The sequence below is a fragment of the Amphiura filiformis genome, chromosome 7 (genome assembly GCF_039555335.1).
Source record: "Amphiura filiformis chromosome 7, Afil_fr2py, whole genome shotgun sequence".
NCBI classification, from domain to species: Eukaryota; Metazoa; Echinodermata; class Ophiuroidea; order Amphilepidida; family Amphiuridae; genus Amphiura; species Amphiura filiformis.
This window is the reverse complement of record NC_092634.1, coordinates 56,965,940-56,992,335: the sequence shown is the minus strand read 5'-3', so window position 1 is coordinate 56,992,335 and position 26,396 is coordinate 56,965,940. Positions and strand designations below refer to the sequence as shown.

At 38.1% G+C, this 26,396-nt stretch overlaps 1 protein-coding gene across 1 annotated transcript in view; it reads left to right on the top strand.

Annotated features, from left to right (window-relative positions):
* LOC140156506 (tumor protein 63-like) overlaps nucleotides 1-26,396 on the top strand; it is a 91,832-nt gene that overhangs the window by 51,243 nt on the left and 14,193 nt on the right. Inside the window, exons 9-10 of the mRNA XM_072179449.1 lie at nucleotides 13,876-13,961; nucleotides 14,861-14,973. Of these exons, the coding sequence (XP_072035550.1) occupies nucleotides 13,876-13,961; nucleotides 14,861-14,973 (199 nt within the window). The remainder of the gene's footprint in view (nucleotides 1-13,875; nucleotides 13,962-14,860; nucleotides 14,974-26,396) is intronic.

Sequence of the window (26,396 nt, the reverse complement as noted above, 5' to 3'; positions counted from 1 at the left end):
TCCCCTTAATAACACAAAATGGGGTAGCCCGTTCAACATCAATGCAAATCTAATATACGGACAAGTCAAAATCTTGGCCACCTGGATGGTTTGTTGAGAGTTGGACGTAGCTGACCGATGTACATGGACGCTGCAGACGTTTTACAAACAGTTGAATGACAGTGTTGAGTAAAGCGTGGGGGATACGTGCGGACGTGACCTGGATGTGTTTGGAGCTTGTTAAGAGGGGGGAGCTACAGTATCCCTTTAAAAAGTGTAAGGGGAACACGGCCACGTTTGTCATTTAATCAAATAGATTGTCAATATGGAGTGTCGTACACCTGGGTCATATTTATGTGCAAGTGTGGCATTTGATGGTGATGGTGTGATGGGTGGATTAGGATTTGAGTGACATTTTGAGATGCTTTGAAATTGGACATCATGTGGATTGAAATTTGATAGTTTGCATTGGTTCTCTTTATGGATCTGTTTTTGACTTGTAAAATTGTATTGATTGTGAGAAGAGAAGGTTAAAAGTTTCCTGTTGTGGACTTACAAGAAATATGTACTTGTGATGAAGAAACAGGCTGTGTGTGTATGAATAGACAAGTTGAAATGTGGGTGGATGCAAGTTTTACATTCATTTTGAGGTTGCTTAGTTTGGTCAACTTCAGAATTCACGGAATCAACAAAATATGTGCATTAAATGTGTATTTGTGTGTGGGTGTGGGGGGGGGTTGTGTTTGTTTTAGTGCTAAGTAACCAAAAGTGTGTTATAATTTTGGTAAAGATGTTTGATAATCCTGACATGACATCTTTGGTATTCATCCACATATCCCCTAATTCCCGACAGCATACGTGTAATTCCGCCAATTAACAGTTGAGCTATTTGTAAATTTGCTTCTCCCTAAGAAACCCTACAACAATAGGATAATAATATTGCAAATAGATCACTCTAGACTAACTTGCCATTAGTCCATAATAGCCAACATGATGACAGAAATACAAGAGGCATCCTATTATGTGTGTAGTCATTAATATCATACGCAGGCAGGGCTGGCTGCCCCAGGTCTGGTATGCTTTAGAATTCACATGAGAGATAGAGGGAACGATACAAAATGTGTGTATACAATGTTATAAGGGTGTGAATAACATGGTGCAAGTGGTCATTCTGTCGGTGAAGAATATTTTGGCCAATATGATCGGACACTTGCGAAGGCAATAAGATGCTCACGTATTATAAACTCTGCTGGTCGTTATCAATCACACGCACAGAGTCACAATAAATCTGCCGCAGAGAATTACACTGGCCGGCCAGGCAGGGCTGGTTGTATGGTGGTCACGTTGCGCGAATTAACAACTAGTGGATGACCAGAGTGGATGCAAAGGCTGAGGGATTTGGGTCTGAGTAATAAAAGGCATGAAAGCTGTTTTCTTGGGAACACACAAAAAAAGCTAAAATGGACATAACCCACATATGTCTGTAATGGTTTGGTAGCTAGTGTGTCCCTCACAGGGACGCTGAAAAGCGTCAGTGTTGCAGTGGTCATTATCAATTAAAATCACCCGCTTATTTTGATTTTGCGTCTGTTATTAACAGAGTTAATAAGCAAATTAAACGGGAATGACGAAATGTGTGAAAGCTAGGTATGGTGGAGTTGAAGCACTAAAAGTTGAGTTTGTGTCTGCGGGCGGTATTATTTATTCAAGTGTCTGTGGTCATGCAGTGATCGAGTTGGATGGAGGGTTTGGGCAAACATAGTGTGGGTCAAGGTGCTGATTTCAAGTCTAGAGCACAACAATATATTTGATAGACAAATAAATAAATATATTATAGATTACTGGAATTTTTGTTTTGCCCCTGTTTTCAGTATTTTATGATTTGCTATTTTTCTTCAACAGCACACTAAATAAGTCTGCCACTTTTGTACATCATTTTATAAACAAAATGTAGAAAAGCATGCACCATGCATGTGTATTTTTGGTTGTTTTTGCCAAGTGCCATTTAAGCGTCATTTATTGGTGGATACCAGCGTCCCTATATCAACTCATAAGTACAAAGTAAATCTGTGGCATCAGGGGTCGATGCTTTGCGTCACACACACTGCATGTTAAAAAACGCGACGCATTAAGAGCGTGGTTCGTTCGGCAAGTACAAATCGTGCAGCAGTTGGTACGCCAAAGAAGCATTTACACATGCATTGCACTAAAATAATTATTCTCATACCTCCAGTTTGAGGTCTATTTACTTTGTACTTTTGAGTTAACGGACTATAAGTTTACAGTTTTGTTTTAATACAACCAGGGTTGATTTTGGTGGTAATGTGTTAAAGCGCAAATAAATTGAGTAACAATTCAATAAGAATCAAACAAGAAATGGGAGAAGACAGACGAATGAACAGGCATGATAGAGACAATGACGGGTGGACAAAAACTAGATAGATGCAAGAAATATAGACCAAGGCATAGCATGATAGAAAACAGACAGATACACAGGGAACTTGGAAAGAGACAGACATATACTGAATTGCAGAGGATGGCAAAATGGACAGCATGATAGAAAACAGACAGATAAAGTAAGATGGCAATGAAGAAAAGAGGGGAATATTGACAGAGAGACTGAAATAAAGATTTGTAGGGGCTGTAATCACATCGGCTCTGTTAGTTAGGGAAGTTTTTGTATTATCTATATGGTGATTGCATAATGATCATGCTAACAAGTCTGCTAGTTTGCTCTACCTATAGGGCCACATGACAGCTTATACCATCATCACTACCCACAGGTCTCAACCACCTGAACTTAACCTGATCAGCTCCCTATTATTCTTTGGTAAGGAGCTACAAGACCCCCTGATGAAGTACATGCATTGGGCTATTCCAATTGTAATCCACACACCCCCAGCCTGTGCATGTGCAAGATTTAGCTCAATTCTTACACAGATGGATTATGGATTTCAAACAGAATAAGATAATTGGGTAGCTTCCATTTGAAATACTAGCTCCAGTTGTGGAAGATAGGTAAAGAAATATACAGGGGGAGTATGAGCTACAAAATAATTAAACCTAGCTATTGACAAACACACTCCCTCTGTGAAAGACTTTTTTAAAATCTTCTACTGGGGTATTGCCGATTTCACATGGAATGGCCTCAGTGCAATGGCACACTACACCTGGGTGTGTGTACAACCCAGGTGCTGTAGATGTACCATCAACATATCCATGCGTTGACAACGATCCACAGAGAAATTTGTAGGACAAGCCGACCTACATCGATGCCACTCAGGAGCTTTCTTTCCCCAATTGCCCCCACCTTCAGGCCATTTATCATTTATTTTTTTTATCTAGGTTTGAGTGGCATGAAATTTTTGCGAGATGAGAGTCTTGTTATATAGGTCATGCGGCTAGAATGTCGGATGACGATTTCATGTGTCGGATTTTAGGAAGGAAGTGTGGGGAAGGAGAAGTGCTGATGGAGTCTGTGGATTGGAAGATGGAGGGGTGTGAGGGACGGAGAGGAAGTCACAATAACATGGGGAGTTTGAGGAGCGGTGATACATAAGAAGTGACCCACCTGTCTCGAGAGGTGTATTGGATAGCTAATTGGCATTTCAAAAAATTAAAGTTAGAATTGTGAGTTGCATAAGAATGAAAGTTGAAAAGACTAATCTTATCATAAAATCATTAGTGATGGGGTATTTGTAGTACAGTGCATGTACTCGCAAGGCTGAAGGTGAAAATTGCAGTGGAGCTGTCCCTGGGCCTTATGGAAGAACAGAGGATAACTTAAAACATCCACTGAATGAGTAACCCAGGCAAAAGAAGAAATCAAACAAACACACATTGAGTGTGTGTTCAACATTGAGCACTTGCGCAAGCTCTGAAGCTCCTTCATCGCCTCATGTTAGAAATAACTAAATATTATGAATGGGGAATAACTTAATAAACTGATGTGTTAGCAACACATTTTCATCCCCCTGTTTCAAAAGGCAAAGTTCCTGTTTCAGAATGTGAACTGCAGTCCTAGGTTGATTCGTACAAACAACCTCAAAATAAATTCAAAGGAATCATTGAATAGAGCAACGTATGTATCAATGATCTAAACAGCCCTAGTTGGCAAAAAAAGGAAGGAGAAAACCAGATTAATCTTACAGATCAATGAAGAGCTGGGTGGGGATGATTAGGCTGAGTAGCTGCTGCTGCACTTTTTGTGTACGTGGCCACCTACGCTGCCACAGCATTATCGGACAAAGTGGCTTGAAAACAAGCCTGCAAGAAGCAAGTTACTGACATTTGTGCAATCTAATTGTAGCCGTTGAGGTTGATACAGATATTGGCGTAGTTTGTGGAGTAACATCGACAATGCACATTGATTTTATATCTGCTAACATATTGGATTGACGAAGCAATGTGCACTGGAAGGAGCATTGTGAACAGGGGAACCCATGGGGCTAGCAGACTGAACGCAAAAATAGAAACATTTAGTTAACCTCGGTGGTCCCGAGAAGAGGAAGACAACTGCATGACCCATTTCTGGTTATAGATTGGGCTGTTCCAGTTGAATTCCATAAACCCTCTAGATGGAAGACATCACCTTAATCTTCCACACAGGGAGTGTGAATTTCAAATGGGGTTGCCTGAATGGGTGACTCCGTTTGAAATCTGCACCCTCTGTGTGAGAGATTAAGGTTGTGTCTTCGAGGGGGGGAGGAGGTATGGATTTCAACTGGAATAGCCCATTTAGTTTCTATGAATATCGTCTCAGTTCTAGTGAGTGAAGTTTGGTATTGAGGGCCACTTTTCCATTTCACCTATTAGACAGGTAAAATGGGAACATCAAAAGAGGAAAATGGAATCGGGAGACATACTGAAGAGAACCACGTAGTTGTAGTTCTGATCATGCGGGCTTAAACCCCATGAGAACTACCTGCCGATTGGCCAATAAGAAGTTTTCATTATCAATTGGACCAATCAGCAACATTGTTAGAATAATTTCACCACACAAAAATATTAGGGTGAATTATTTGCAAAGCTCCATTCTGATTGGTGATTAAAGTGAAGATATCATGTAATTGACCAATCAGAGGCAATGTTAGTGCTCAGGGGGTTAAAGTTGCTTCACGTCACATTATTATATGGTAATTTTAGGTGGAAAGGAAAGATCTAACCGTTATACTAATAAAACTGGTTTGGTATTGTTTAATACCCTCAAGATAACAGAACCAAGATTTAGTGCTTGTTTGCAAATTTTTTTTAAAAGTACGTCCAGAAGACGATCCAAACCATCCACCAGAAGTATGCCATTAATTTAATAAAAATCATATGGAATTAAAGAGAAGATATATCATGGCTACCATAGATTGTAATATTGTCGAGCGACGCTCACATTTATGCAATGGTTCTGGTTCTGGTTGCAGTACTGCTTGAAATGGTCGAACTTCCAATTGAAGCTTTTTTGCTTTGTTGTGATGACAATATAAGTACCCCAAGCAGTCACTTTCAGGCCCCCAGGAAAGTTTGCAAGTTTGCCTGTATGTCACGATGTAGTCTGTCTCAGTCGTCTAATCCTTGTATGTTGTCATTTTGTACTATGCTTTAACTTTCTCTACTACGATCAGGTGGAAATCAATGCGGTGTACAAGCCTTGGGCCCTTGTTAGTAACATTGTATGCGATTTTGCCTAACTGGCATGGTCAGCACAGTACGACGCGATAGATGCCGCCGAAAAATAGGTCAAAATGTAATCTGAAACATCACTCGCAGCCGACTTTGTAACTCAACAAGTTTTTATATGGCGAACGATGGAATGCTTTTCAAATACCTTGATCCGATACATGAGACTTAGGTGAGGGACGTCTGTGGATTTGTGTTTTGCACCTTTGTACAAAATTCATCACAGATTAAAGCTGAAAAAGCAATTGTATCTCTTGTAACCCTTTCCAAGTGGGTGTCGACTGCAGACGATTATTTAAAAGAAATCGTACTTTTTCAATTACCATATTCAAAATCAGCATGAAAAATGAACAAACAAGCTTAGTATTGGTTCAGTGGTTCTTGATATAACTCTTGATATTTTGAGATATGTTGAAGCCTATATGGCTAGCACACAGAGCATTAAAGCTGAAGAAGCAATTGTATAGGCTATCTCTCTTAAATCTAGGTAAAAATTTGAAATAAAGGGCTTTCCCAGAGGCTACATGTAGCTTACTGTAGTACAGTATTTGCAAAACTGAGAATTTGCTTGTCATATCAGAAGTTTCCAGAGAGGAAAAGGGTAAGGGGGACAACCTGTGAATATTGCTAATTTGCTCCCCCCTCTTGGTACCACTAGAGACCTCTTAGTTAGTACTTACCGGTGCTACAAGATACAAGTTATCCAGGAATAAGGTGGGACGTATGACAGCACTTTTGACATGGGTCCAAGTGACCCCTGACTTCTAAGTAAAGGGGTTGTGTTAAAAAATGGTTGAGAACCCTTGCTTTAGAATCTGATTTGGTTAAAGCTGCATGTCTTGAGATTACATACTCTGGAAAACTGCCATTTGGAACCAAATTGTTGGGACACACTTTGGCATTTTGTGTGAGAACATAATCCGAGTCAATATTGGTTGATGACTTTTATCAGGACACAACATTTGCAGGTTGAGATGACGGAGACGGTGTAAAAGCAAAGTTTAACTCAAGTATAATCTATGTTTTATACAATGTGTGGTAAGCTTTTTAAAAATAATTTGCTCATTTCATCCATTGTTATAGGAAAAAATACAGATGTATATATGCAGTGTAGTATAATATTTGTGAATAGTCAATGCACAATTTAGATATATAGGCTGCTTTTTAAAGAGGGTGAAGTGACTAAATATTGTGCAGAAAACATGTTTTTAAGACGACCACCACATCTTTGCATTGAAATCTTACCCGGGAGTGTTTGTGGGTTTAAACATACAACGGAAAAGCAAATTTTTGTCTGCGAGAAGTGTGTGCTCAATATCAGATTCCACCATCTTGTAAGCACTCAAAAACGTTGACCATCCGTGTACAAGGATCCTTGTATGGTGCATTTTTAGACTTGTTTTGTATTTCTCTTATCTAGTTGTTGCAGATGTTTTTTAGCTCAGCATAATTATATCAGAACACATCACTGTTTACATTCTCAGTTCAGGCATTTGCTCTATTTTCAGTAGTTTATAATGCAAGATGATTAGAGATTAATTTGGTTTGACTCGGTAAATTATGTCGCATAAATTAATCATAATAAATATGGGTATTGTGAGATCAAGGAGTTAATCCTTCCTTTGAATGAATCCCTGTAAGTTGCAGACATGGTCTAAACAATTTTATTTCATCAATTAATAATTCAGATCCTCAATAATCTATTAGATTAAAATTTGATTAGACGGTTGGAGCGACTGGACAATTTTCATATCGGATATAGATTTAATAAAAATAGGGCAAATTCACACAAGATTTGACATTTAGTCTTCAAGCAAGGCTAGCAAATCTTTTTTATTCAAAAGCAACCTGGCACAGATTTGGGCTATTGAGAACATGAGAGCCGGGGGACAGAGCTTGACCAGTGGCTGAAGTGACCGACTGACCGGACTTCAATTTGTTGCTTGGCTGCCATTCGGCCACGGATGGACATCAAAATGCAGGGGCTGTGCTGACGGGCCTCGCGCTCCTCGGGGCGGTAAATTAGGACAAGACTGTCCCGCGAGAGTGCGCGGCTTGTCCGTTGGGGGATACGGGGTTGATACAAAAACGGTTAGGACTGTAAGAGGATAACGAACTAAATTGAATGTGTAATATAAGAATGGAGGGAAGGCTCGCATTCAGACATAATACCACCATGTTGACAATTAATACACTTCTTTAATTAAAACCAGGGTGAGGATTACTGTGGTCAAGAGATAGGGGATTGAGAGAAAATCTCATGAAATGGACAAGATTTTTATCGCATGTGTGCCGGCACTGTACAAGTAAATATTGAATCCGATTGAATGATAGTTAAAAGTAATATAGCAGATGTTTATGTGGTATGCGCTCTTTACCCCATTATGTAGACAGATCAGTATGGACTCCCACACAAATAGCATACAGACACACGCACGCTTTGTTGTCCTTTCTCAGTTTAATTAGAAGTATATTGTATAAGCATTGTTACTATTGTGGTGCATGGACTGGTCTTGCTCAATGTGTTTTTCGGAGGGGTTGAAGTTATACAAAAGGATTGGGGGGACACAGAATAAACCAGCAATTTTATTTTTTTAAACCAAAGATGGAAGCACTCGTTTTTTCCTGTTCCCTATATATTTTTTCACTATTGACAGAGGCACACAATTTGACGGCAATGGCTATCCCCAAGGGTCATGTGTATTACTCGCCGCTCAGACGGTAAAACTATATATTAGGCTTATCCCTTTGCTGACCACAGCCAACACAACAATGATTTGTTACTGCAAAAAAACCCAAGCTTGTTGAATTTTGTTACAAGAATGAACCAAGTCACTTTAGTTGATCAAATTGGGGACATTTGGTTGTGTCATGGGATAACAGTCGTGGAAAAAATTTATGGGATAATATGCGATTTGCAAGATATTTTGTAGTGTGTGAATTTTTGGGTAATAGAATCTTGTTCAGTGTGGAATGGTGTAACCCGGCTTCTTTATAGCCCCGAGACTTGACGTGTGTACAGAAATATCGCCGGGACACAATAACGTTTTACCCCCGTCTCGCTTGCATTGTTTGGCTTCGATATAGATATTATGAGGATCTTTTTGTGTATGATAAGAGAGTTGGAGACGAGATGAAGATAAAAAAAAATGTGAAGGAATGTTGAGTCTGGTGTGTATGTTTGTGTGTTACTGGCAGATGGCAATTGGGATGAAAAAATGATCACATTGTTTTTGAAATGCCTTTTGAGTTTAATGAAAGTGAAATATGCAGCGTCCATTTCAAGCACCTTAATGTAGTTAAACCGTAGGCTCTTGAGCATATGATTGGTGACTTAAAATATCACAAAAATGAAGGTACGAGGACAAGGCTGTGCCATTTTGGTCAAGTTGCATGGTGAAAACAATCTTAATGGCAACAATAAATTCATTTCAGCTAGGGTGTGGCAAGACAAGGTTTAAGGGTATGTGGTTGCAGTTTGGGTGTAAGGTTTGAGGATTATGGTATGAATGACTTAGTTTAGTGGTGAGATTTAAGGATTATGGTATGAATGACTTAGTTTAGTGGTGAGATTTAAGCATTCATATAATGACCCTACACATTCTTGAAATGCTACTCTTACATGTAGCATCCCTATTGGCAATAAAAGAAAATGCTAACCCTTCTCTCATCTGTCCTCTTCCTTATATTATCCTCCCCTGATTAAAAAGAAAAAAGCTTTGTGATGTAACCCTAATGCTAGCCTTTCCCTGGTTCATATAGGTGTTGGCACAGTACCATTTAAACAAGGGGCAATGTACAAATGAGGGATTTCACAAGCTTATTTAATAGCTGGTAGTGTAATCAGCAAGAAGCAGTGATTAAAGATGATTAAACTTTGTTATATTTTAATAGTTACTTTATTCCATAAAATAATGTTCTGAGGGTGTAATATTACAAAAGATAATGTTATATCCAATGATGCCACGAATAATTGGGTGTTTTTGTAATGGTAACAGGTTTATAACGATCATAGTTGAGCTGACGGCAGCATATTACACTAATGAACAAGGACAGAGTTTTCTATGTAATCCATAGTGGCGGGTAGGCCACAATATGTCCAAGGTAAGCCTGACAACCTATGTCCATTTGCGTTAATGTTTTCACAACGGAGGGGAAACATTTAGGGAATAGCTGGCATTGTGGATTCATGTTAATTGCTTCTTTCATCTGCAAATTGCCGACATGGGGCGTCAATCTGTTTGGGAAGGGGCACTTGATCCCCCTTGCTGACGTGGGATATATGACTATTAGTGGTGTGTCATCTACCTTATTGCTGCTGTCACATGTTAACATTAAGTCCTTACCCCCCCCCCCACCACACTCATCCCTGTGTACATGTGGTTACCTTTGCACATGTAACATTTGCACTTATAACACACACACCCCCAACACACCCACCAACATACACATTGTAGTATTTGATTGAAAGAAGAACTTGTTCGAGTTCCAAGTAAATGCAAACAACACATACCCTTCATATTTTTTTATTTGATTCAATTTCTGCCACCTAGATATGTAAGTGGATATAACTCCAAAATAGTACCATGACGGATGGGTTTGTAATATATCACCCACCCACCCATCTAATTCCTCTCCCATAATATAATTTCTGCCATCCCATACTGGCTATTTAAGTTCTTTCAATTTGTCGTCTTGGGAAGACGTATTCGCTCCATGACATTAATTAATGTTTCAAATCATTCGTCAAGTATGCATAATTAATTATGACCACCTGCAGACGTAACGGGCCTGGTCGCTGGTCATCATGTGGTGTTTTTATTTTTACCTTTTTAACCCACACTAGTGATGCTGGTTTCCCTCTCTATGTGTACTTGTTCGCTGGTGTATTTTTGCCATGAGCACCCACTTCAGAACATCATATGGGGCGCACGCTCCTTTGTGGCTGCTTGCTCCTAATGACTTGATAACGTCGGTGTTGTCTCTCGACAAATTATGTCTGTAGGTCAACCGTGGTCATTCATGATTTATTATGCCAGCTACACCGGCAAATATATATCTCAAGTATACCTGCTTGCTTTTGTCTGTGGCCAAAGGCGCTCATTTATTAGGCCCCGGAAATGCCGATGTAGCAAATACACAATTTGTATTTCTTAATTGCAGATAGGGCAATTTATATATTTATTTCTGTAAAATGTGTAATTAGTTGAGATTAAAACTCGGTAGGATGAGGATAAAGATGATGATTTAAAAGAATAAATTGGTCTCTTTACTGATTATCAGTGATTAAATGTGTGTATTAAAAATGACGGATGAAGAGTGATGAGGACAATTTGAGGGGTCAACAAATGTCTGCAGGGCATATGAAAGGCAATGCTGCTGTAAAGGCTACACTGGTAAGGGGTACCGTTTTGTGATTAAAAAAATGCAAGTGAAGCTCCTTGCAAGTCTTTCTTAGATTCAGTGCCACAGTGTTATGCTTAATTTAAAGGCCGGCCTTCAGTTTTTATTAATCGTCTCGGTCTCGCGTATGAAATTAAATAAAACTATGGTTGGGAAAATGGCATGGTGTTGTGGCATGGTTAAGAGACAAGATATTGTGTAAATGTTTCAATAGGATTAGGGTGTTATGTCACCGCTGCCTGCAAAATGGTCGCTGAAAAATTGATGATGGTCAAGCTTGCTATTGGGCCATTACATTTGAAAATCACACCCCCCAACTGTGGAAGATTTTAGAATCCCAACTAAATTCATCACCTTCCCAAGTTCAACCAAAACATGGAAAGGGTGAGGAAGATTTGGGAATTGCAAACAAATTTGTGTCAAATTTAGAACTGTAAGGTACAAATGAAATTGAGATGGCAGTGAAATCTTGCACAAGGAGTGTGGATTTTAAATGGAACAGCCCATTGGTTCTGGGATACCAGGAGCATTGTCCTCTATTCTCTACTATAAAAATTATTGTTATGTGAGAGTGGATGGTAAAATTCAAAAGATTGTTTGGCGAAAAGAATTTGTAATCAAAAGTTATGTGGCTAGTAGTTTCAAGAAGGTTTGTCACAATGAAGTTTATTTTCAGAATTACAGAAAATGGGTCACTTTTGTGAAGTCAAATGATTGAATTGTGGAAAAGTTAATTTCTGTCAATAAGTGTGGTAGATGAGTCATCTGGCATTGCAGTTACATTCACACCTCATGTTTATTCAAAGACCTATAAATAAATCCACCTTTTACTTGGAACAAAAAATATGAAATTCAAACGAGCGTAAAGACATGAAATAATGATGACCGCGTACTTCATTATGAAACCACAGACTAATGCAATTAAGGTAGCGGCTTGTGTCCCAGCTCTCCTCTGTCCACACTATCAGTGGTCAGAGTATTTGACCACTACAGCTACTGCTGAGCCCCCAATATGAAATTTGACCGTTGGGTCTTGATGCCCCAGACATGGCCAGGAATGTGCGTAATACATGGACGTGGTGATAGGGTATTAATATTGGCTGGTGCTAGGACCGAGCTGTGGGTAGTAGTGGTGACAGGTGGGGTAATGGCTAACACTTCAATCAACATACGAAGAAGGGGCCTTTTCATCCAAATTGGGGGACCTCTATGGGTAGGGGGCCTTGTCTAGGGCAAAGGTATAACAATTGAAAATCTTATAGAATGAAGAAAGGAGGAAGTGTGTTTGTAAATAGTCAAATGGGAGTATTTTAGAGGATTTTCTTAAATATTTGTTTTGTAACTTGCCCGCAAAATGTCTACACAAAAACGCTTCACTTTGAAGCGGCGATTCGCAGGCGGAGGAAGATCACACTCATGTAAAAAGTCAAAATTGTCATAAAAAATGCTAAGTCCATGTATTATTTATTAAATGTTGCATAGACATGACGGACACATTGGTCCACTGCTTTTGTTGAGCTCATTATGCACAGAATGTGGTGACCATATGATGGGAGCACCGCCATTGGCCAATGTGCCAAGCCGATTCCCTGGCCATGCTGCAAACAGACGAGCAGGTGGGTCACTGCACATGTCCAGAATTGGTGCAAGTGTCAGTCTGGCATTACATGAGCTAATTCATGCGATTTCACAAGAGGCCAGTCTGGGAGATTGTCTCGCCTTGCCTCGCCTCTGCACTGCAAGCAAAAAGGAGAGTTTATTGAATATTGAATACAGACTTTTTGTAATCAATTTTAGCTTGTGTCATGGGTTGTAAATTTGATTTCAAAAGGTAGAGGAATGTAGTATGCTTGTTGAGTTTAATAAATTTAAAAAAATAGTGCTAGGTAGGTCATCTTAAAGGTTATTTTGCACATTGGGTAAATTGCTTATAAAACGTTTATGTATAGTGTGCTTAAGAGGGAGATGTGAAATCCAAAATGCAAAGAGTGTCATGAGCACATTGCTCAATGGTCATTAAAAGACGAGTGAAGAGTCACTTGGCCAAAGTTCCAATCACCGGCCACAGTAAATTAACAGCCAATTTTGTGTTGGCGAGTGTGTGTACAGTCTGAGTAGGTCCGTATGCAAATGAACGAGACTTGAGCTCTCTTGTATGTACTGCATGCATGACTGGTAGGATCACACAATGCAGGCTGACTGACTGACCAGTGGTCAAAGCTTCAAGTGGTTTCTTTTGAGACGGACGTCCACTTCAAAATTTTAGCCAAGTGTATAATGTTTTTTTGGCGAGTGTGGTTTTTCTGTGAGACATGATTTAATTATGCCAGGGATGGCAGGGTTAAAAGCGATGGTTTAAATGGTGGAGATATTGTAGTGTGTGGGATGTGTTTGTTTGGGTGTGTGTTTGCATGTGGGGTGTGTATGTTTATGTCTTTGTTGAGCTCTATGTGTTGGGTGTGTCAGGGGTGTGTGTGTGTGTGGGGGGGGGTGCACATGTATGTGTTCAGGCATGTTTCAATTATTACAAAGTGTTTTTGTCATAAATATATACTAGAATAATACCCCCGAATAAAATAAAAACTCCAGAATTTGGCATCGGCCTATATCAACATTCTGTAAAAGCAGTCCTTTTCTTTCATACAAGAACAATTTCAATTCAGACATGTTTTGATTAAGTTCAATTTATCTCACTTTTGCCCTGCTCAGTAAATCATAAGGCCCTGTCCCATGTTTGTTTCACATAATTAGTGTTTAAATATCAGCATAAATTATTTCTTGTTGTTCATTTCATTCATGAGTATTGTTCTTCTTTTATTTCAGCGAGCAAAGTGACGTCATCATTTGAGGTCACGACGATTGGAGGGAAGAAGAGGAAGACAGAGGATGAACAAATATACACTATATTTGTAAGTGGGCTACAAAATAGCAGACAAGAAGCATTTTTTAATAATATTGATAAAAATAGCATTAATCAATTAAAAAATAGTACAAGTGTACACTTAAATACAAAAATGAAGTAATAAAAAAAAGCATAATACCTGTACCATAAAATGTGGAGGTTTGAAAACTAGGACCATTCTGATGATTCAGAGGTCCGTCTCATGACTTTTTCGGCTTCAACATCTTTGTTTAACTCTCTCCTTGCAGATGTTGACTGCAGACGACAAGCTCCACAATTTTTTTTAAATTCAAAAATGTCATAATTGTAAATTTTCATAACCATATTTGGAATCGGCATGAAAAATGCATTGAAATGAGTACAATCAAGCGTATATTGGTTCAGTGGTTCTTCAGATAGCTGTTGATATTTTGAGAAAATATCTCAAAACTTTTTTGACATTTTATGTTGAATCCTGTGTCTAGCCTGCAGAGCATTAATGTACACAATAAGGAATGTTGTTATATAACAAGCCCAGGATCTTACTTCATGCCGGTCTGTACCACCAGCCTCTGTAGCTGCCCCTGATTTGCAATGTATCACACAAGACATTAGAATTGAATAAGAGCATAAATGCATCATGACAAAAACAATGAAATCAAGAGATCAGATAGTGTAACTATAGCTACTGTTCATAGCAGATCAGATCATGCCACATACATTTTCTGTCACTGGAGGGAAACTGGATGCTATCCTTTTCTCTATATATATTTGGTAGACATTAAAAATACAGGATGGTAAATTATGACAGTTTGTGACAAACACTTGCGCGCCCATGATCACATGTTTGCAAAGGTCATTTCAAGGTCATTGGAGGTCAAATAAGTCATTACTAACCAATGATATGGTTCCTATTCTATTATTCAGGTGAAAGGAAAGGAGAAGTATGACCTGCTGATGAAGATCAAGGAGTCGTTGGATCTGATGGAGTACCTCACTCCCACGCAAATCCAAGCGTACAAGTCAAACCAGAAAATGGAGTAAGTACTGTGTGGTTTTTCTCCCCTCATCCTTCGCTTAAAACCCCATGAGAACTACCTGCCGATTGGCCAAAAAGAAGTTTTCATTATCAATTGGACCAATCAGCCACATTGTTAGAATAATTTCACCACACAAAAAAATTGGGGTGAATTATTTGCAAAGCTCCATTCTGATTGGTGATTAAAGTGAAGACATCATGTAATTGACCAATCGGAGGCAATGTTAGATCGGCAGGTAGTGCTCAGGGGTTAATAATGCCTGTTTTATACTAAGCAGTGACAGTGAGCGTAGAGATTTTTGGTGATGTTTTTCATGTCTATATTCGTTGCTGATATCTCGATCAGAAGCATGTCCCAGTGTCAAATAGTAACCAGCTGACTTCAACTTTCTAGCAACATTGCTAGCCACGACTTGAGACGCTGGCAACCTTTTACAATCGCTACCTAGATTTGATAACTAAACTGTGGTTCACCTAAAGTTTGGTAGTGATGTCAATGCTATTTCAGCGTGCCGACAAATCGCTTTTGCACACTTTACGTGCACAATTCGATTGCGAGTAGCAAAATACGCACCAATGTCACTACCGAATTTAAGGCCAAGCACAATATAGTGATGTTTCTGTCACTCTCTGCGACTACTAGTAGTACTAGTATGATATGGGCATTAACTTGTTGCTATACTCCCCCTGCTTTGAAGTGAGAAATAAGTTTGTTGTGTGCTATATAGTTGCAAATCAACATACTTGTGTACATTAGAAGTCATAGCCACATTGGGTTGAAGTGAGAAATAAGCTTATAGAATTTAATAGGCTTTACAGCAGTGTGCTTGAACTCATGGCCATATTGACTCAAGTCTAAAACATCACAGCCCAGTAAGAGAGCTGCTGTGTTGTGAGCATGGAGTGTGAATATTAATTCTCACTTCAAGCTGGACAGAGTATAGATATGCAGTAATGTCAGTATAGAATATTAGTGCAGTAGGACATGGTTGGGCTTTAAAAATGAAAGGTAAGATCCAATGACAACATAATAGCAAGCGCACCCAAGAAAACCGACTAAATTGACTGCATGTAGGGTAAATAGAAAAAGTTGTTATGATATCTTCAAAATGACATTGTGAAATGTCGGAGGTGCAGGTGGACGTACTGTTCGTATCATTTCATAATTAACAGCTAAATATTTATCAAGTATACCCATTCAGCCAGGTTTGGAGAGCTACCTGTTCATGTAGGTGGGGGGTGTGTGTGTGTGTGAGAGACAATGTTGGTGCATGGGGTGTGTGTGACTATGTAAGCATTTACGTAGCCAGGCAAACGAGGACACACACAAGGATACACACATGTCAAATGAGGACACCCGGTAACCGTGGACGTCCTTGGTGTTTTAAATATATCCAAGACATCGCAAATAACGTAAAAATGCATTTAAAACGGGTCCACCTATGGGTGGTATAGGACGGGCCACTGTTGGATAGCAAGTGGTCTGGTGTGTGTGAGTGAGGTCCACGGTATAGCGATTAAGAACGGATGTGTGAGTCCTCGGTTAGTATGTTTTAAATCAAGTGAAAAATGAGGTCCTTGTTTTCCTGCCTACGCGAGTGGGGGTGAGTGTGCGCAAATGTGAGAGCTTGTTTTGTAAGTGCATTTTTGCATGCTGCCTGATATGTCTCTATGTCAATGTTTTTTTTTCACAAATGCATGCCAAGGTTTTCATTAAGTTGGAAACTTCTCATTATGGTTGGGTCATAAGAAGACAAATATCATATGAAGCGGCGAGATTGGGAATGTCCTAGGTGGTGTAGAGAAATTATCAAAGGTTTCAATCTTTTGAATTCATGACCAGTTTCTTTAAAGAATACACTAAGCTTGAATTCAATGAAGTACTCCAATCTTTCTTGGCACGTGAATCTTTTTTTAAATTATTTCAAAGACCTTTTTATTGTGGATCATTATAATTTTACATTTCCCAGCTGATAATATTGCTCAATGTATCTTCTGCCGTGAAGTCTTTCACAGACAAAGAAATGCAAGTGGACAAGGAATGGCAATCCCATGATAATGCAATGCTGATTGTATTCCAGCATAATCACTTGTCTCATCATTCATATTTTTCTTTCTCATGTACTAATAAAGACTTGAGCACCTTTATTATTTCCTGCACAGTGGATAAGCGGATACTTTTCTTGCCCACCAGGTCTGAGCTCCTAGTGCAATCAAATTATGCGGTGAAGCCTGCACTGTGTTCACCCGGTATCGGTGGTACAAGGTCTTAATTTTTTTATTTATACTTTTTTTTGTTTACTGGGAATATCCATGAGTTGGTCAGTTGGATGATAGCACAATGCATTTTGTCCCAGTGGGATCGCACCTGATGTGCTGTTTTTACCGACCCATTCAAGGGTATTTACCAGTGTTCTTTTTTCTTGCCTACTCTTGCATGATTTTTTTTTCTTGAGTGGTTGTCTGTAACCTGGAGGAGAGAAAAGAAATTAAAAAACAAACATATCCCTGGCCATGCTATCGCCATAGAAACCAAGCTGGTTTATAATGGCCCAACTCCTGGTGTCTGTATTTTTTTTAAAGTTTTGTCAATTTTTTTTTTGTGTTTGGTGTAATTGTGGTTTTGTGAAAAAAGTCCAGTGAAAACACCCATCTAATTTAGCCATTTTTTTTTTCATATTTTTTTCATTGCTCCAGGTTACAGAAAGTACTTTTACTCAAGAAAAAAGTGCAAGAGTCAAGCAAACTCAAACCAAAGCCACCAAAGCCGAAGAAGCCACACACAAACTAAATTATGTCGCCAATTGAGCGAGGGCGTCCTGCGTGTTTGTTGCTAATCAACAATTAAGCTCAGCGGTGTCTCAGTCTACTAAGAACTTTCAAATAAACTCTTCATCTTGCGTCGTCTGCTACTTGTAAAGTCGTGAACGATTTTTAACCCTGTTTTGAACTTTTTGACTGGAATAGTGAGTGAATGATCGGTGAGTTTTCGCTATGACATGTTGCAGGAAAACAATGACAGAAATTTGTCAAAAGCGACTGTGTTTAAAACTGCTTTGTGCAATAAACAATGAAACACAGAGAGTGATAGCATTGATACATCGTACACCGGTGTCTGCATTGAAATGACTCCGGATAAGCTCTAACACCGATCCTCTTCAACGGATGTAACCAATCGAAAATTGACAATTTGCTCGAATGGAACAATGGACCTACATAGTCTTGGTCTACTGAACACCATGTGAATGCGTACTACAACTTACCCCAGAGAGAGAAAGGTGACTTTTATTTCGTTAGTGCTGCAGCGAACGTTCTCGTTGGCCGTCCACATGGATAATCAACGAATAAATGCTGCACCGTTTATATGCCTCGAACATGCAATCTTCCGAACCCTTGATGAATAGAAGTTGGAGGGGTTAAAAAAAGGCTCAAGACATGATCTTTACATGTATAGTGAGATTATGTGGGAACCCCAACATACATGTACATGGGGAAGGAAATCTTCAACCTGATATGAGCTGAAGTTTGCATGAGAAACCTTATGTTACTAAGGTGTAATTGTAAGCAATCCGGGCAATAACAAATATCTCCTTAATAGAGATGTTTTTATAAACATGTAGTACAAGAAGTCATTGAAAAATGACGAGTACCACTTGGTGTCCGCAATGAGCAAGAAACATTGACTCTGAGGGAAGCCAATGTGATACAGGAGATATAACAAAAGGGCTGGCTGGCTGGCTCTCTCAACAAATTCTAATACCTATTTGGGTGGTTGTTCTATAACGCTGTTCGCTCCAGAAAAAAGTATACAATTAATGTAGTTGGGAACTTATAGTACAACAATTATCATGATTTAGTGAATTTGATCAAAAACGATTTATCGATCGATGTTAAAACCAAGAAAATTTAATGACTTAATATTTAACTGTTAGCATTTGATGTTGTTTGGTTTTGTGTACCTGTGAGTGTGCCTAGCTTTTATCAGTGCATCAGTACACGCAACTGAACATTTCAAGCTGTTAAATTATCACAAGAAAAACACTGCGGTCCTCAGTAACAGTAGGCAAAGTTCAAGACTTGTACAGGATGAGACAAAGGTGACAAACTTGGGTTTAGTAATGAGAGAGCTTGCGATATTCAGTATCATGGTTCATCAGAGAAGAAACAGGATAGGTCCTTGTCTTGAACTTTGTCTGGGATTGAGGTTGTGACCATTTGTAGTAAACAGCTCTTTTATCGAATCTAAACCTACTAACAAAACGAATATGCACAATTTATAATAACAACATTCTCCTACCTGTATTGGTAAGTACTAGAAAGGTTTTATTGAACCCCTCCTCAACAACTATCAGAATCACTGCCTCAGGATTAACTGTGTATTTGTGATAACAAAAAGTGTGGTAATTTCAAGAAAACCTAATACTTTATATAGTAGTGTATTCTTTCATTTTTTGGTAAAACTATTGATACGGTACCAAATTCAATTGAACTTGCAGAAAAAGTTGTTTTTATGGCCTTGAGTCCTTTTATATAAGCGATAGATGTATAGTTGATCTAGGTGTAGATATCCGTAATAGAGTATACACTGTAGTCTTTTTGGATGTATGAAAACACTTGGTGACACTCTGAGAATGCATAAAGAGAATGCTATTCTTGTTTTGAATATTCTCACAAAATATGTACGGTAGAGCCTAAAGAGTAGTGTTTTTCTGACAAGGTCTGTCTCGATAGTATGCAGACGGGGCTCCCTGGCACAAATGCTAATAAGAAATGAGTGCAGTTATTTGGCCAAGAGTTTATTAACACATACAAGTATGGACATGTTTTGAAGTTGACCATCATCATGTTGTGAGCAATTAAGGGTATGTTGTTTTAAAAGAGTGCTACTTTTACTATGGTCACTAGCAAAGCTGTTTGCAAATTGCTAAGTATGCACAAGAACATTAATTGGAAGGTGGTTGTTAAAAGCTCGCTGCGTCATGACCGTGTATCCATACTGAAAATTCCACAAATCTCATGTACTTAGTGCTTTGTTTAGCCTACTCTTAATTGCTGAGTGATGGTAGTGACTTCTCCATTAAAACATGTAATAGGCAGGACTCATAGCATTTTGTTTAAAATAGGAAGTTGGGATGCAATGCCTGTATGTGCACCAAGAAGTGGGCTTTGCAAATTAGGTGACTGGCAAGCACCTTTGTGAAATTATAACAAAAAACCAATTGTTTTGCCTATAGAGATTGATAGAGTATCACACAAGTAGGTCCTGTATGGCTCTTGTCAAGTTCACAGGATAGGCTCAGTTTGTAGAGTCCTATAAGATCAATTGTAGCAGAAATTCTTTCGTAAGTGTGCAGCAAATTGGCGAGGGTCTGTTACACAATACCTGTAGTGATGAGTGTCAGAAGATTAACTGACAGTGGCACCAAGTGCTGGATCATATATCTGACCAGGGCAGAGTGAATAGTCATAGATTACAGCCAATTTGCCTATCCCAAAATGTAGATTTGTGATTAGTAGGATTAAAATTGGGGCCTTTCCTAATGACTTCTATTTGATAAGGAAGAATTTCCATTAATTGCTGCTTACAATGACAGATTAAGGGTCAAAAACATCTGTGAAGGGTAGCAACAATGGTAGGGACAACTTGCATGTCAATTGTACAGTGCCACCACGGTCTTGATATGAGCAATTCCTGAAAAGGGACTGTCAAATAAGTAATATGTCTTCAAAGGTAAACAGCATTAATGAAAATTCAACCTTAAATACAAGAAATATATGGGAATTATTTTAGGTGAAAGGGAGTGATCACTGGAGAGTTGTACACTGAATGATGAAAGGTGATGTTAAGAAGGAGTCAGTTGGATTTAGTGCAGCATCTATTTAAGTAATGGCAAAATGGATGTTAGTAATAAAATAAACTCATCTTTCTAAAGGTTTAGCTGAAGCCAAGTGAAGTAGTCATAAGTCCCAAACCCTTTGGAACTCCTGCATAGTTTTTGTTAAGAGTTAACAATGGATTGAGGACTCAACAAAGTGTAGCCAACATGAAAGTGGTTGAAAATGTCACTTGGCTTTCTTTGCCTAACCTTTTTGGAAGATAGATGTTTACACAGTGGAATATGTTGTACAGCTGCACAGGTGCTAGCAAAGAGTGTGTAATCAATTGGCTTCTATGTACCACCTTTGTTGGTCATTGAGCAAGTTAGGACGAGATGAAGCACAGCAGGTATGCAGGATATCATGAAATATGCTCATGTATTCTGCAAATTGACCCTTAAACTTTGACCGAAGGTATGATAGTCAAGTGTGTGATCACTCCTAAGTTTGCGTAAGCAAAAACAATTAAAAAAATATTCTTCCCTTTTGATATATATAATAAAAGCTTGTTATTTGTATATTGGTAATGTAAAATATATATATCACCTGTTGCATATTGTATCTAACATGTCTTTTCTGCGATGTCTTTGGATATAGAAAAATGTCCTATGGCGCAGACGACACTCGGTGCGTTGCACATATTGTCTGCTTGGATGTGACATGAATAGGTGCTTTGCACTTATTAAATCCTACCTAAAACCTAGCATCTTGCGGTATGCGATTACTATGGAGTAATACCAAATTCTGTTTTGTATTGTTTTGTTTTTTAATTTTAAGATGTGGTATTTGAATTTTGAAGCTAAACTAAGCATAAGCAACGTGTTCATAGAATATACAAAATGAGAATGCTGACAGCTTCATTGCTTTATATGGATCCTTGCCGACAGCTCCCGGAAAATACAAGTGTGGCTTCCTGCACCTGCACTTAAAATGGATCCATATAAAGGATTTCAGCAATAACAAGTGAAAGCTCAGCATGCGACTATTTTAATATTTATTGCAAATGCCTCTCATAGTGAAGGAAGATAGTTGACCACAATTTTGTTTGTGAACTTTGCCAATGCTTAGGTTCTATGTCCCACGGCAAATGTGAAGAGAATCACTGCATGTGAAGCTTTTGAACAGCCATAGAGGGTCACCATAGGTGTGACCTTCTAAGATTGTTACAGACGGCGGATAGTGACAATATGAGTACTATTTAATTGATGACAAAGTCAAAATAGGGTTAGGCGCAATGATGATTTGTCAAGTATATGACGTGTAATATAAAGTAAGTTAAGATCTGGCACATAAAGTTATGTTAAAGCAGTAATGAGTAATTGGCCATAAAAGAAACCAAGCATTAGCATTCTGAACAAATTTCACTAACATGGATAATAGCCAAAGGATTAAACAGAACCCGTTAATACATCTTGAGTGGTTTTTTTTTCAACCTTCTTTACTTGGTGTATGCTCTATCAACTGAGCTTGAGATACAGTAAATGATAGATAATCCAGTAAATTACATAAATATACTTTTTTTGATATCCATCAATTAAATGGATCCAAAGAAGCTTGGTTTCTTTCATGGTCATTTGAAAAATGTGTTTCAAGATGTGAAATAAGTAATGTTGGTTTCAGTAGTATCTATAGACAAAATGTTACTAGTCGTATACTGATGTTTTTCTTGTTTCTGAACTTTTTTTTCCAATTGCTATTGAATCTTGGATGTTAATTATTGTTATGGTATGTCCGGATTCTCACATGTTTGAATGTGAGCAAAAAGTGATTTTATTTTAAATGTGAAAAGTGCATGATGTTGAAACATTGAAACAGCTTTATTTCCATTTTTTGTGACAAAGAAAAGGTCCAACAGATCCTGGAGGAATAGAGTGGCTGTTGGGCTGTTCTGTATGAAATCCATACACCCCTATATGGGACACACAACCTTAATCTCTTAAACAGGGAAGGTAGATTTCAAATGATGTCACCCATTCAGGTAACTTCATTTGAAATTCACACTCCCTGTGTGGAAGATAAAGGTTGTGTCTTCCATAGGGGGTGGATTTCAACTGGAATAGCCCATGTAGTCCTTTAAATTACAGGGAGTTTAAATCATACATTTCTCAAGCTGGAATTTTTATATCAAACTCCACAGTTTATCAAACGCCATAGTTTTATATCCAATGTCAGGGTTCGATTTAACTTGTGTCGTGGAGCAAAATGCTCCCCATTTTGGACAACCTGCTACACAAATATCAGCTTGTATAGCAATATTTTACGATGTAAACATATGGTAATATTATAAGAACATCACCTAAATAATATTTTCGCTAAAAATTGCTATGCAAGTTTTTCAAAGTAAATCAAACCCTGTCAATGTCCTAACTCCATGGAATTATAAGATCAGTATATTCTCAGTATGTGGGATGACTTGCTCAATAATGTGTTGGAGACTATGTACCCTGTCCTCTGGATCTACCCTGTCATTGGGACTAGTCTCCATCACATTCTTAAAAAGAGAAATTGCCATGAATGTATGGAGGCTTGAATTGTTGGAATTGTAATACTAAAGGCTTTATGAAATCAGGGAGAAACTATTTTGCTATTTATAAAGTGACTCTTTCAAAAAGAAAAAAGTTTGAATGCCCATTAAAATGACTAATTTTATAAATATTTTAATTGATTGCAAGTATATTGTGGCACCAAGTGCAATGAAAAAAAAAAAAATGATTTATGGCAACAATTTTTTTAAATACAAGTGAAACCCTTGCCCCTTTTTTATGTAGAAGAAGTGCCCTCAATTGAATTGTGGGATTGTGTATCGCTGTAAGAAATGTTCTTTTATCTGTGTTCCTGTTCAATGTGTTCATCTTGATGTGTTGTTTGTTGTAGTAGAGAAACTTGACTACTTTGAACTATTATTCTAAAATTTGTCTTTGTACCATGTGTATGGATAGTTGATGACTTAGTTGTAGTTCTGCATTGTTGATGGCAATGGGTATTGATGAGTGTGATGAGAGCAATTAATGGGCATCGTTAGTGTGCTGATTAATTTGTTGAATATATGTACGGTATAAATGCTTTATGTTGTGTAACATATTTTTATTTTATGAAAAAGCAGGTAATAATATTATAACCAAGTTATTTCTAGACTTCATTCTTGAAGGTTGCTATGGCGACCAGCTACACCTGGTGTCGCTTCCAGTTTGATTGCGATGTAAAAATGTGTCTCTATTTGAGAAAGTGATCCGTTTATGCCCGCCTCCACACACTAGCGTATTATGCTGTGATTCTGAGGCTATGCATCCCAAAATGCATACACGCAGTGACATCACTACCAGACTCAAGCGACACAAGGTCAAGCTGTTGTACTGTAATTATGACTATAATTGTCACTTGGACAGAAATGCTCATTATTCAGGTAGAATGGCAGTACTTGTAGCACACTACATTTATATGGTAAACAAGGTAATTAGAGTCTGGAATTGCTCTTTTTTTTTCGGAAAAGCATAACACATTCTTTTGATAAAGTAGACAAGTAGTTATTATTATTATCATCATATCACGCGGCAGCTACTGACTGGAGTCTTTGTGATAATATTGGTCAAGTGTGTGATGTTAGAATCTGGAGGCAGGCTATATTTGGCTTGTAGAGCCACTCATGTGACGAGTGACGTCAGTGCGTGTTTCATTGGGTGCAGCCTCGAATCACTATCGTTCACTGAAAGCGCTGGTGTACACACATGTGCGCTTAAAGTGGCCACATCGATGCACGGAACATTTCAGCTAGCCTGGATTAATCTGAATTAGTGCTCTTATGTGATATTTTACTTCCAATACTCAAATGTGCAACTACACATTGAGGAAGTGAAGGCTATATGTGTTATACTATCGGCCCGTTTACAACTCCTAAATTGCCAGTAGACAATTGCTAAATTAGAGCCAAGATGATAACCTCCATTGGGTATAACCTGTAGATGTTATATTCCTATTTTGCACTCCACAAGTCGGAATTATGCGGAAGGATTCTAACCGAGTTGGAATTATGTTGAAGGTTTCTAACATCAATCACAGCTTACATAGACCAACATGAATTTTATTGTTTTATTGGTGCAAAATTTGTCAGTGTTACAACAAATTGGAAAAGGGAAAAAACCCAGTAGATAGACTTGTTGGCATTGTAATATCTGACCAAAGGTTTTGTGTTTTTATTGACAAAATATTTTTGATAAAAGTTGTATTTTGAAATGTTGCAATGACTAAAACCAAACAGTATTGGCCCTGCCTGCATCCTACATCTTCATACCCCATGTCATAGTTCAGATCATACAATGGCATTGTGGAGGCACTGCATCTGGATTGTGTCATGCGATGGTTTAAATAGTGAAAATGTTTTTTGGAAGTATTTGTTAATGATAATTATGAGAGTATTGAAATTGAAGCCATTATTAGGCATGGGATGAGAATGGGGGATTTGGCAGGGCATGTGTGTTAGGAGACATTATCAACGAGAATGGTGTATCACCTGAAAAGTATAGGATATTTATGTAGTTGATGAGATGGTGTGTCTAGCGGTGCTAAATGCCAATTGCAGAAGTAGTAACCGAATGTGTACATCGCTTTGGGTCTCCTAATCCAAGGAACTTAGTTTTGAACAGATATTTTGCCAATTTCTATATTTCCGCACTAAGATTTATATATAGTTCATGTGTAATACAGGACTTACCAGCTTATGCATGGTATTGATGAAATATGGTTTGTGAAACATTCTTTTACTTGTTTGTTACCTGCAGTGACCAGTAGATGAAATTCAAAGTGTACAAGGCTCTCTCAATAGCAGATGCAAGTCGGGCACAATTTCTAGTTTGACGCATTTGACATTGGCATGCTCTGTAATGCTTGATTATAATTTATATTGAGATTTAGTGCGCTTTGAGATGATCCTTAGTCTGAAGTCAGTAGATGTATGTTTGAAAAGTGCATTAACACTTGATTCAAAACAAATCAAGCAATTAACAGAAAAGGTCTTCATTATTTCTATATTTGAAACTGAAGATCGCACCTGTTTTGGACATGTCAAAAATGTACACATGTTCAATATAAGATAAATGAATTTGTAGATCTTCTCAGTGGTAAAATCTGGTGATATTTTGATTGTAAAAAATAATTCTGATTGCATTGCACACATGATGGAATTCTATATCAGCATTCAAAACAAGTTGTAAAAACAAACAAAAACGGAAAAGAAGCTCAGGCATCGTGGCACTATAATATTAAAAGGAGAGGAAAAAAATCAGAATTTTCATATCAATTTCATATCGGAGTTCACCATCACACACCACAATAGCTCATGGTGGATCTGTCTGCGAATCAAACATAACGATTTTATTCTCTTGTAAATGTCACACAGCCAAGTCAATTAATTATAAAGAGAAGGACAACCTATCTGCTGTGTCTTTGCAGGATGTTTGTCAATATGAGACAATGGTTAATAAAAACAAAAAAATACATGAAAAAGTAAATATAAAGTATATAAAAATATAAAACATCAAAAACACAAAAAAA